The 12,543-nt window shown below is 44.3% G+C and overlaps 1 protein-coding gene across 3 annotated transcripts in view; it reads right to left on the bottom strand.

The window, feature by feature from the left end:
• Window positions 1–12,520, bottom strand: part of Mrps27 (mitochondrial ribosomal protein S27) — a 68,564-nt gene extending 56,044 nt beyond the window's left edge. For 2 of the 3 annotated variants that reach the window (NM_001199192.1, NM_001108543.2), the window contains exons 1-2: window positions 12,390–12,494; window positions 8,514–8,591 (exon numbers count right to left, since the gene is read on the bottom strand). In NM_001199192.1, coding sequence (NP_001186121.1) covers window positions 8,514–8,591; window positions 12,390–12,462 — 151 coding nt within the window. In that variant the 5' untranslated portion in view covers window positions 12,463–12,494. Of the gene's footprint in view, window positions 1–8,513; window positions 8,592–12,389 lie in introns of all 3 variants that reach the window. The other variant, XM_039102541.1, reaches the window with a different exon arrangement.
• Between the last annotated feature and the right edge of the window lie 23 nt (window positions 12,521–12,543).

Here is a 12,543-nt window from a genome sequence, read left to right as displayed (position 1 = left end):
AGGGTAAGCATTTTATTCAAAGAGGTGCTCCTCTACACAAAACCTAGGAATGGCAAACTGGACCACAAGAAGCACACGAATCCCCTCCTGGGGGCCGGGGTGAGGGGCAGAAAGGAGCACGGGTATTAAAGGACTAGAGTCACTGCCTTTGCGGGTCACCAGACTATGACAAGTACAGTCATACACAGCTCCACATTTGTCAAAACTTATTAAACTGTATGCTTTAGGCATGGTTTGTTTTTATGTAAATACTGCAACAAAACTCAAAAGCAAGGGAAGGTGGGACAGAACAGGAGATAAAAACAGGCATATGTCCATATTCCCAGCACCTGGAGTCTGAAGCAAGAAGAACCACGAGTTTCAGGCCAGCCTATGCTGTGTGTCATCAGTCTGTCTCAAAAAGCAAGCAAGCAAGCAAGCAAGCAGTGAGTTAAAAAGGTTAGACGTAAGTGAGAACTAGGGAACTAAAAACCAGGCAGAAGTGAAATTACACAGAAAGCAAGGAAGTAGTATGAGAAGGGCGACACTAAGAGACACTGAAAACAGAATGACTTCTGAGAGAAATTTAATTTCCAAGAGTACCAAGAGAATGAGGTGAGGTGACATGTAATAGAAAAACACATGCACGTGCACACGCATGCACACACGGCCTGTGAATGTGTATGGGGGCCACAGGTCAGCTGTGGTTTCACTCAGTTCCTCAGGTACTGTGCATGTGTCTGGGGCTCGCCAATTACAGTGAACTTGCTCTCGGTGACACCCGGGGGTCTGTGTGTTTCTTCCTCCCCGGTGTTGGCAATCCAGGCAGGCACCATCACACCTGGATCTTTTTTTAAAAAAGATTAATTTTCTGTGTAGTGTTTTACCTGCATGGTCACATAGCCATATGTACACCATGTGCTTGCAGTACCTGATGTCAGAAGAGGGTGTCAGGTCCTGTGAGAGTTACAGGTGGCTGCTGGGAGCCAAACCCACCAGCAAGAGCAGCCAATGCTCCTAGGCAGAGTCATCTCTCCAGCCCTGCTCTGCCCCACCACTCACCCGGCTCCCTCAGTGCTGGGGATCATCCTTTCTTTCCGGCCCCGCCCTGTCCCCGCCCACTCCCCATCTGGCTTCATTAGGTGCTGGGGGATCACCCTTGGGTCCTTGGGCTTTCTCAGCAAGCACTTTACCAAACCAGCTGTCTCCTGAGAGCGTTTCAGGATTAATAATAAAAGAGAGTCTTCTGCACATATAAGCCCAACAAACAGATTCTGTGTCATTGTGAAATGGGAGAATGGGGTCATCTTAAAAAGAGCTAGGGGGAAAATTAGGAGCTACTTACAAAGGAAAACCAAACCAAAACTTCTAAACAAACCAAGGACCTTAACTCTACCAGGAGAGGGTTTTGGTTTGGTTTGGTTTGGTTTGAGCATAGCATCGAAAGGCAGAAATAGAACTGGATGAGGGAAGGGACAGAATGAACACTAGCAGGCAGTGTTTACACTTAGACAGGGGACAGAGTAGAGACAAGGAATGCAAACAGTATTGCAGCAGTGCTAAGGAAGTCTTCAGAGGTCCAGTTAAGTAGGTGCTGTTCAGAGATGACTTGAGATGTAAGAACTGAGAGTAAATAAAGGGGCCCAGAGAGCAGCTTAAATATAATGTTTTGAAAGATAAAGCTTTAGTATTGGACAATAGCATAGTGTATCACTTTTTCTTTGTGTGCCTCTGTGTGTGTGTGTGTGTGTGTGTGTGTGTGTGTGTGTGTATGCTATTCTAAAGGATAAAGTGGTAAGCGTTAGAATTTAAGTTAAGTAATTACCTTAGAAGAAGGACAATAATCTTTAAAAAAAAAAAAAAAACAGAAATAGAGGATCTAACTTCCATACCAGTGGGATGGGGTAATGTAAGACCCATTCCCTTCTAGCTGAAGCAGGAGAAGGGGAGAGGAGCCTCTCTGCAGTCAGGTGACTGAGCGGCTTTCCCACACCCCACCAGGCTCCCACCTGTCCCCGAGCATACTTCCCTGTCAACTAAGACAGATGCCCTGAGGCATACAGCAGGTAGGAGCTGGGACTCCATAAACTCACTCACCTAAACTCAAAACTGTCTAGGCAGGAGGTGTGCCCATCATAGGAACATGCCTCAAGAAAGCGTCTCGCTGTATCTAAGGGAATTTAACTCCCCAAATAGCACTCTCAGAGAGCCCTCCAGGCTGCAGTCCATCACCACCTGCTACTGTTCTGTGGAAAATGATTGCTCAGCGAGGCAGGAATAAAGTACACTGTAACATTCCACTTTGAATTAAAACTGGAAAAGCCCGTTTGCCTTCTGCACGACTCTCCAGTGTTCTACCACCCCAGGGCCTGGAGAGACCACTTGGGTAGAGATGACTGCACTATACATTTCCTCAGGCAGGAGGCTGAGGCAGGGATGGAGGGGGTGTGGGCATTGGGGGAGGACGTGGGGGGGATCCAGGCCTTGAGCTCTCCACCCATACTCAACTGCAGCTGGTGTTTTCTGAAACTTGACCTTGGGTTTGTTCCTGCAGCCTTTTCCTCCACTCAGCTCCATGTTGTAACGTATCATCTCTCTTAAGCCACTAAGTAACAAGCAGCCAAAACCAAGTACCCAGAAACCACTACCTGGCTCTTTGGTCAAGGGCTAAAGCTGCAGTAACCACGGAAAAGGACAACAGTCGGCCCGTGACACAAATGGTGGGCTGAGCCCTCCTAGATCTGTAGGAAAAACTATGAGGCTCTGGGCCGTGTGGACCCTAGAGTCAGGCTGTGAGGACCTCCTAACAATCTTGATTCTTCCAACCCATGACAACAAAAATAAAAGCAAAAACAACATTAATAACAAGGGATAAGACTAACCACAAACAAAATGACCAAAAATAAGTCCAACTAGACCACCAACCATGGAAAAAACAATAACAACAAATAAAATAAGCCCCGAACCCGATCATATTATTTTTTACAGCTAGGACAGATGGGAAACTAGACACATTCATCACCAGCAGAACGATGCAATCTGCAAATCAAGAGTGTGAGATGCTCTACGAAAGTGAGTTTTCGCAAGCGGGACATGTGAGTGTGTCATGCGGGATGTGACACGTAAGTCCTCTGTGAGTGAAGAACGCATGTTTAACACATGATGAAATGGGAACATGCAGTGTTTAAGGATGCCATTATAGTTTTCTTTAAAAATCGACTTTGAAGGTACATATCAAAATACATATAAAATGACTGGGTGGCAGCAATCTGATAGAGGGGTACAGCATATAGATGAACTCGAACTAATACTGTTGAATCTGGTTTACTCCCATGTTTCTACAATTTTTTTTTTATTAAAGAGTCAAGAGAAAGCACAACTGTATCTGTGTGATTCAGTTGGTTCCTTGTTCAATTAGAGCATTAAAAGTATGTTTATAAGAATACCAGAAATCGGTCAGGTGTGGTGGTGCACACACTCAATCCGGGGGAGGCAGAGGTAGGTGGATCTCTGAGTTCAAGGTCCTCCTGACTACCAAGGCTTACAAGGTGAGACCTGGTCCCTCCCAAAAAAACAAAAACAAACAAACAAACAAACAAAAAACAGTAACAGAAGCTGATTATTTCATATACCTTTATATACAACAATGGCTTTAAAAATGTCTTATCTTGGGCTGGGGATTTAGCTCAGTGGTAGAGCGCTTACAGAGGAAGCGCAAGGCCCTGGGTTCGGTCCCCAGCTCCGAAAAAAAAGAACCAAAAAAAAAAAAAGTCTTATCTTTTTTAATTATAACACACACACACACACACACACACGCGCGCGCGCGCGCGCGCGCGCGCAGGATCTGCTTCAAAACAGTCCAAAGGATTAGGAAGGGGAGCAGACATAAGCTGATAACAGCCGAAAGCAGATGGCGGATGCTGGGGATTCTTTACAGCATTGTCTACTTTCCTGTTTTACACTTTCTCGTGTAAAGTGCTAAACTGCTTTTAGAAAGCAGCCTCTGGTGTTGCAAATCAGAATTTCGGGTGTCTCTGAAGAAAGCCAGGAAAGACAACCCAGTCTCCAGAGCGGGAAGGATGCTCCAGCCTCCTATGCAGGTGTGCTCACTTTGTGATAATTCACTGCATAGGATCTGCCTTTCTGAATGCACAAGACAATGCAACAAGTAGCTTTCAAGAAAATAGAGGCAGCATTTTAATGCTCAAGGATCCTAGGCACCCCTGAAACAGCCCTCTCCGGGGACGGCGGGCGGAGCCAAGAACGCCACACCCGCAGCGGCGCCAATGAGGGCCACAGGAGCAAATGCCTCATATCGGCCCTCCTCCCTCCTCCAATCAGCGAACCCGACCCGAGCACCTCACAGCACTCCCAGAGCGATATCCAATCACCGCGCTCCACATGAGCGCACGCTCTCCCGCGCCTCAGCACAGACGGAAGGGCGTTTCTCGCAAGGACCACACTGCCATCTACTGCCTGACCTGCGGAAATGCAGGAAAGGAGCACCTGGAGCCCTGCTCAGAATCAGAGCTCAACCCTAGCAAACTCAAGCAGTCATGCTATGCAGAAAAATGTGCATCTATGAACCAGAGGAGGTAGCAGTTACACAATGGGAAAAACGTACAGCCTCCGAAGGCTCCGTTTTCTTCCAGGCAGTCTGAATTCCAAACTTTACTTCACATCAAATATACAGAGAGACATACAGAGGGACCCAGGGACTCATCCATTCCACATATTTCTAGGATGAATGTTTAGGAACTAGGCAGACATCAATCATCCCTAACATAACTATAGACATGGACAGTGGTGACATCCGGACACAAACCCAGTTGCCAGCCTTGGGTGCAGAATCCACATCATGCTACTGCGGGAAGGCACAAGACAAGCTACAGAGTAGGAAAACAGTTCTGACTGGAGGCAGAGGGGCAGCAATGACTGGTAATTTACTCAAGCACTGGTCTCAACACGGAAGAGACAATTGGCTCCCTGTGATATTTATGTGTAACAGATTATCATCGTACTTTTTGGCAAACTTATTCATGTGACCAGGACAAAGCCCTTTAGGTTTGTGCCCATATGTCTAAATGATCTAACTGCACCTAACACAAGACACCAACAGTGGCTGGCCCCATTTCCTCATCTTTCCTCCATACCTAGGGAAATGTTTAACCATAAGCTTTCCCAGAATGCATCACTCCTTTATTTATAGTTCCATAGCACTGTGGATTTATTCACATATGGCACATGAGAACGATCTTTGCTATATAGCTATTTGAAGCCACATTAGAATTATCCGAGTGCATGGCTTCTAAGAGAAGAATAACTGAATTCAGAGGACATCTTAACGTATGCATAGATTATTTTTAACTTTCACGATGACCAGAGAGCTGCTACTTTCTAGATAGAAGATATTGTATAACATGCAATGCTATGACTCCCCACAAAGCCCTGCCTCTGTTGGGAACCGAGCTCTAACCATAGAAAGGAGACCACAGCAAAGCCAGGGAAAACCCCGTGCAGATGAATGGGAATTTGAGCTATTGGGTAAGAATCAATGACATCTAATGCCTAGCTCCTGTTTCTAATACAACTCACGAGCATTCCCAAGGAAGGGCTGAGTCCAGGCTAGGGAAGGGAAGGTACTAAGCCTAGAACACACTGTTAAGCAAGAAGGAAGCAAGTGGTGAGAAAGAGGACATGGAAAATAAACTGGGAAAATATATTGGCCAGGCAGCATGGGACACTAGACTCCAAATAATGACAGCAATGAACCAGTGGGGAAAATCCCAGCAATCAACAACCGTCAACACAAAGTATGACCACAGATACATGAGAAGGAAACAGGAAAGGAAGCGAGGTCTGCGGCCTAAGGGGAACACACTGGTGCCAACTAGTAAATAGGCAGGGCAAGTAGGAGGTGGAGAATCGCCACTCTGCAACCTTTAGGTGTAGACTGACTCAGGCATGGACGGAAAGAAAACCTACGGGAAGACTTGAGATGCAGCAGGACACCATCGTTAAGTTAAAGGTCTCCCTGCCAGTCGAGAACACCCGCCAGTGTTGCAGCTGAGAACTCATGTGACCAGGACATGGAGCTGATGTGTGTAGGGGAGGCGGAGAGTCACCAGCTGTGTCCGCATCAGACACCCAGACAGGATCACATTGCCACAGAGTAGTGTGCATGGGAAGCAAAACTGCAACTGAACCGTAAAGAACGGTGAGAAAGGCCTGAGGAATAAAAAAGGGTAAGGAATAATTTCAAATTAAGAACACTTGACTTAAATGCAACATGAACCCAGAATGCATCCTGTATTAGAGGAGGAAAAAATTTGATAAGGGGCATTTTGAAGTCAAGTGACAAAAAGCAAGAAAAAAAGCATTAACGAATGAACTCAATAAATGTGCTGTGGGAGATGACGAGTGTGTATACTGAAGAATTTGAGACTGAAGGCTAGGATGGGTGAAACAGTATCTCAGTTAAAAAACAGCATGTGCACACCTCTCTGACAGGGCGTGCGCACACACACACACACACACACACACACACACACGCACGCACGCACGCACACACACTAGAATGAGAAAACAAAAACATCAAAATGAAAACAAAAAGTGAATATGGGCGAAAGGTAGAGAGGAGCTCAATAATTTTTTGTAGGTTGAAAAGTCCTTCTAGGGGCTAGGGTATGGGCCAGTGAGTAAGAGTGAAAATCTGGGGGCTGGGGATTTAGCTCAGTGGTAGAGCGCTTACCTAGGAAGCGCAAGGCCCTGGGTTCGGTCCCCAGCTCCGAAAAAAAGAACCAAAAAAAAAAAAGAGTGAAAATCTGAGTGTGAGTCCCCAGTCCCCACATCTAAAGTCCAGAATGGTTGTGTGCAGGCCTACAGCCCACTCCTGCGGGGTCGAGGTGCTGAGCTTGCCTGGATTTGTTGGTGCCAGCTCCCCTCCACATTCAGCGAGAGACCCTTTACTACTTTCAAACCTGCTTCTAATTCATGGAACTAATTTCGTTTTAACACATGAACACAAAGCACTTTCATACTTAAAAATAAGCTAGATATTTTTCATTAAATTGACTATAACAATGGACTATAAGTGGACATTTGAGTTATTTAGAACTTTATCAAAAACTGTCCATTTTTAAAGTAAAAATGTCACTCTAGGGATACCTGTGATGTCTGGTTTCCCTAGTAGAGTACATCTGTGCCCATACCCATTGTCCTGTGGGTCAGGGCTGTACATAGAAAATGAGAGAGTGTAGTGACTTCTGAATTACATTTCAGAGTACTACTATAAACCAAACTGCTTCATTTTAAAGTGTTACATTTAGAAAATGTATTACCTTTGAATTTAATCTCCAGACGGTATAAAGTATTGATTTAAAGGCTGCGAGAGTCAGGCTTTAAGTTCCCTATGGAGGGCTTGATCACACACCCTCAGAACCTGCCTAGCTCTGCTTTGGCCGCCCCCGGCCACACACCCCATCTAGAGCTGCTGGCCAAGTCCTCAACTCACATTCTCAAAGGAGACCATGTTCTGAAGCATCCTAAAGGTGGCCAAACTAAAGGCTACATCCCTGCTCTTCTAGAAGAGTCCATCGCAGGGAGGGCTTTGTTCTTATCTAACACAACACAGAGAAACTGAGGAGTTGAGCACACGCAGGTGGGTGGTGGGAGGTGCTAGGTCAGCACAGGTAGACATGCGCACAGCGACAGTCTCAGCCCATCGCCCACCTATTCACTCCGCACCGTCGCCACTGCTTGCGCATTTGGAAAATGCGCCTGTAGGGTCAGCGACTTCTTTTAGGCCTTGGTAATTTATACAAGAAAGGCTGCTTGCAACCTGAACTGTGAAACAGGAACAAGGGAAGCAGAGGGTTCTATGAGCTTCCTGCTCACTATCCTTTCGTGGCTTCCATGACACTGCAAATTTGCTTCCAAATCTGTCACCTGGCAATGACACTATAAAACAGAGACAAGCTGCATGGAAACTACAGTGCAGTGCAACACCAAGGCGGACAACAAAGACGGTTTCAGGCCGCAGGGAACAGCGGAGGTGATCTTCCATAAGTGGACAGAACTCTGTTTAAGACTTAAAATGTACTTCTTTTTTTTTTTTTTTTTTTTTTTTTTTTTGGTTCTTTTTTTCGGAGCTGGGGACCGAACCCAGGGCCTTGTGCTTCCTAGGCAAGCGCTCTACCACTGAGCTAAATCCCCAACCCCAAAATGTACTTCTTTAAGCCACATCATCGTAGAGGTATCTTTTTTTTTTTTTTTTAAGATTTATTTTATTTATATGAATACACTGTAGCTATCTCAAGATACAGCCGAAGAGGGCATCAGATTCCCTTACAGATGGCTGTGAGCCACCATGTGGTTGCTGGGATTTGAACTCAGGACCTCTGGAGGAGCAGTCAGTGTTCTTAACCGCTGAGATATCCCTCCAGCCCCTCACAGAGATATCTTATGCATGTGTCATGTGAGTGTATGATACGAGGTAGGTCGAGTGACCACATACAGTGCATGGCAGAACCTACCCAGATGGCATTGCTCCTTCTCTCTTGCTTCCCACTGGTGGCTGTCCACGTATGCTGCGGAGAGCAGGCATCTTTTACCTGAGGGAGAGATAATCAGATCAGCAGGCCTGTTTCGCAGATCTTCTTTACTGACTACAACTTCCGTTGTATTTGCAACTATCAACTCATGCATTTTTAAAATTCAAGCATGATACTATAATGACTACCACACATTTCACAGCAAAACACAGAAAAGTCTAAAAGACCCCATGACAGTTTCACAGGTGAACATGCTGGTCCTTCTCATCTTTTAAACTGAAAGTCATTTATACTATCAAGTTACAGCCCCACTTTTCAGTTCTAAAGTCCTTCTGAGATCCCAAATAGCCTGTCAAACTATGCTGTCATTGACTCGATGTGTTATGGTTATCAATCCTGAAAACATTTCCATTTGACTTGGATTAGCATATTTATCGGTATTTTGTATAAAGCAAAGAGCAGTATATACCAAGAATTGGTATGTCATTGTAATGGAATGCTATTTAGCAATTTAAGAATAAGAATCCTGAAAACATTACGTTAGGTAGAAGATACCAGCCGCAAATTATGTCCCACTTACACGAAGCATCAGAATAGGGAAATCTGAAGAGAGGAAGTAGGCCACATGTCACCTAGAACTGGGAATGGGGATTGAGGGGGTGAGAGTGACTGGCAACAAGAGATACAGAGTGTGATAAAACATACTCTGAGTTGGTTGTAAAGATGCTTGCACAACGCTGAGAATCGCACAACTGTGTACTTTCAGTGAGTGAGTGGTACTGCTTATGAATTCTTTAACCAAGCGAAGGGAAAGAACTCCAAAATACAAGGCAGACACCCAGCAAAAATAACAGACCACACAAGGAGTACAACCTGAGTTCTACCTCAGTGAACAGTGACTGGAGATGAGGCCTAGCTTTGACTTCTAGCCTCTACATACATGCACACATTTGAGCATGTGCATGCAAGCATGTATATGTATGCATGCACATGCACATACTCAACACACACATATACACACATGCATACACACACATGCATGCATACACACAGACACACACACACACAGGCACACACACACTTTTTTAAAGTAAAATAAAATAATAACTCATCTTTCTAGAAAGATCAAAGGTTTTTCCAGTACTGAGTATGAACTGAGTTTCTGTACGATTATGTTACAACCAAAGAATTTCTGTGGCCAGAGCAAAAGACAGAAGGAGACGGACCAGAAACAAAGTGGAAGATCTCTTTTTTTTTTCTTTTCTTTTCTTTTTTTTTGGGGGGAGCTGGGGACCGAACCCAGGGCCTTGTGCTCTACCACTGAGCTAAATGCGCAGCCCCCGGAAGATCTCTTAAACTTTAGTTATATGTAGGAATCTCATTAAAAAGCAGAAAGACTCTCAGCAGGCCTACAGGGCAGACAGATCTCTGCTTCTCTGACAAGTAAGCGGGCAACAACAAAGTACTCAAACCATATCTGCATGAGTAAGAGACTGACTTCAGACTCACAGGTTTGGGTCTCAGCTTGCCCAATCCCTCTCCACACACTAATATCTGCTTAGTCAGGCTGGAGTGTCTGTAAGTTCAAGGCCAACCTGCTCTATACAGTTTCTAGCCAACCAGCCCTATATAGTGAGACCCTGCCTCTAAAACTAGAGTGTTTAAAATGTTTCCCAAGATTACCCTTACTTAGATCAATATCCTTGGAGCAACAATATTCTCTAAACTAAGTATCTTCAGTAAAAGGAATGTTTCTCCTTGGAATTCTGTAGTACTTTGAAGGACCCAGAACTTCAAATTTGGTGGAAAACATATTTGCTCCTACAGCCTTATATATTTGCTTGTTATTTTAGGCTTTTTGTTTCAGTTTTTTGGAAACAGAGTTTCTCTCTGTCGCCCTGGCTGTTCTGTAACTCCCCCATAGACCAGGGTGACCTTGAACTCAGACCCTCCTGCCTCTGCCTCTTGAGTGTTGGAATTAAAGGTATGTACCACCACATATGGCTCTACTTGTGCCTTTAATCAACCGTCTCCAAGCATTTTGTTGGTTTGTTTTGTTTTTAAAATAAGGAAATGTGACTGTGGAAATAGATGAGTTTTAGCAGCACAATTTAACTTTCAGCCGTTGTGTTGCCAGTAATAAATGCTAATGGAAAACTGGGCAAATCGCACAACATCTCTGAATCTTTCACATACACAGAATGAAGGAATACCGCCTATCAGCACGGTAGTTATGGTCTCACTAATGTCTCACTGTCTTCTAATTATGCTACCCAGTGGCTTCCTTCCTCTGTCCTTTCCAAGTCTTTTTGTCATTGCTCTCGGTTCATTTTTCTTCCACCCTTTTGATAATTTTAGCTGTATTCTTTTCATAGAGGACTATTTAGAAGTCTCAAAGTGTTGCATATACTGACTGATCTGCCATGAATTTGTACAGCTGTGTGCTTAAGTCAAGGTATTTATACACATACTCAAATCTGTCCTATGTACGTATAGTGCCTTCTTACAGCCTCCATCTATGGTCTAATGCAGAGTCCAAAAAACTTTCTGGAGAAATGAAAATGCTATATTCTAAGTTGTTCAGGACAAAATCCACCAGCTACGTAGATCCACTGAACACATAAAACACCAACTGCCAGTAAAAAAGTCTTAGTTTTTAATCTTATTTTATCTTCAACTTAAATTTAAATAGCTACGAGTACTAGCAGCTACCATGTTGGAATAGCTTACCATATGTTTACCAGTTTAAACTGAAACCAACTGCCAAAGTAGATGTTTTCTCATGTTGCTCTATGTAATTTCCACTTCTTTGTTAGCATGGTTGTCCCAACCATTATCAACCAACTTCTCTCCTTCATCTACTAGCATGGGTCTTATTAGACTTCAAAGAATTTACTATCAATCACAATTAAATATGCTAAGTAGCTCTACAAAGCATTCTTACTTTAGTGCCAAATATTGTTCCTATCAACTTGTCAAATGCACGAAATGCAACATTCTTAAACAGGTAGTTCAAACGCTTTATCTTTAGAAAACTCTTGAGGCCAACCATGAAGTTTTTAAATGGTAGGAGTGTGAGCAAGTGTGTATTGCTTTTCTTTTTGTAACTGGTGTTAAGGGGAGTCTGATTGAAAATAAACAGCACTGGAAACATCTAAGTGTGGTTAGTTCATTTCACTCCTGTAATCTAGCACATCTTCAAGGACTATGAGGTTGTAACCTCGACAAACTAGGCTTTTCTAAATACTTTAAAATATTTCCCACCATTAGGTTCACTAATAAGGCTTTGCGTGATGTGCGATTCAGCTAAGACATCAAAGTCCTCTACTTGTCTATCTACTAGTGGAAAACTGTAACAACAACAACAACAAAAGTCAGGTAGAAGTTGTGACCAAGGTCACTAGGTAAAGTGAGGCTAGTATTGAAAAATTCTTTCACGAGATGAAGACCAAGGGTTCGGACTATCAAGTACGAAGCAGTGAGGAAAAACTTTTGCCTGATGACCCTCCAAAGAAATCTCAGGGGAAGAAAACTGTCTACCCCCATGAGTGAATATATTCGGGTTTTTCATGATCCCTACAAAGTCTACTAGTTTAACACATTAAACTTACAAGACATACGCAGAGCCTCATGCCACAGCCGCCATCTACTTTTCAAAAGTTTGGATTGGCGGGTACTAGCCTTAAAGGAGATGAGTTATTTTTCCTTTCTGCACTAACCAATACCCTACATGGCTTCTCTAGCAACCGGATCCCAGAAGCATTTATGATCTTCTTGGAAGCTATCGCTCCCTTCATTCAATAAACAGCGTGATGAGAGGCCTAATGGAGCTACTGCTCCAAGGCAGCAGCCACCAACCTGCCAAGGAAAGGCGAGACGCAGCTATTCCCCGAGCCAGGAGCATCCCACACCGCACCATGGGGGCCGCCATCTTGGAGCGTACCAAATGGACCGCCGCCCCGGGGGTCAGGCACAGGGAAGGCGGGACAGAGCCCGCCTCCGCCGGAAGTGG

The sequence above is a fragment of the Rattus norvegicus genome, chromosome 2 (assembly GCF_036323735.1).
Source record: "Rattus norvegicus strain BN/NHsdMcwi chromosome 2, GRCr8, whole genome shotgun sequence".
Taxonomy (NCBI): domain Eukaryota; kingdom Metazoa; phylum Chordata; class Mammalia; order Rodentia; family Muridae; genus Rattus; species Rattus norvegicus.
Note: the sequence above shows the minus strand (reverse complement) of the source record. Positions and strands in the feature narration are given on the sequence as shown.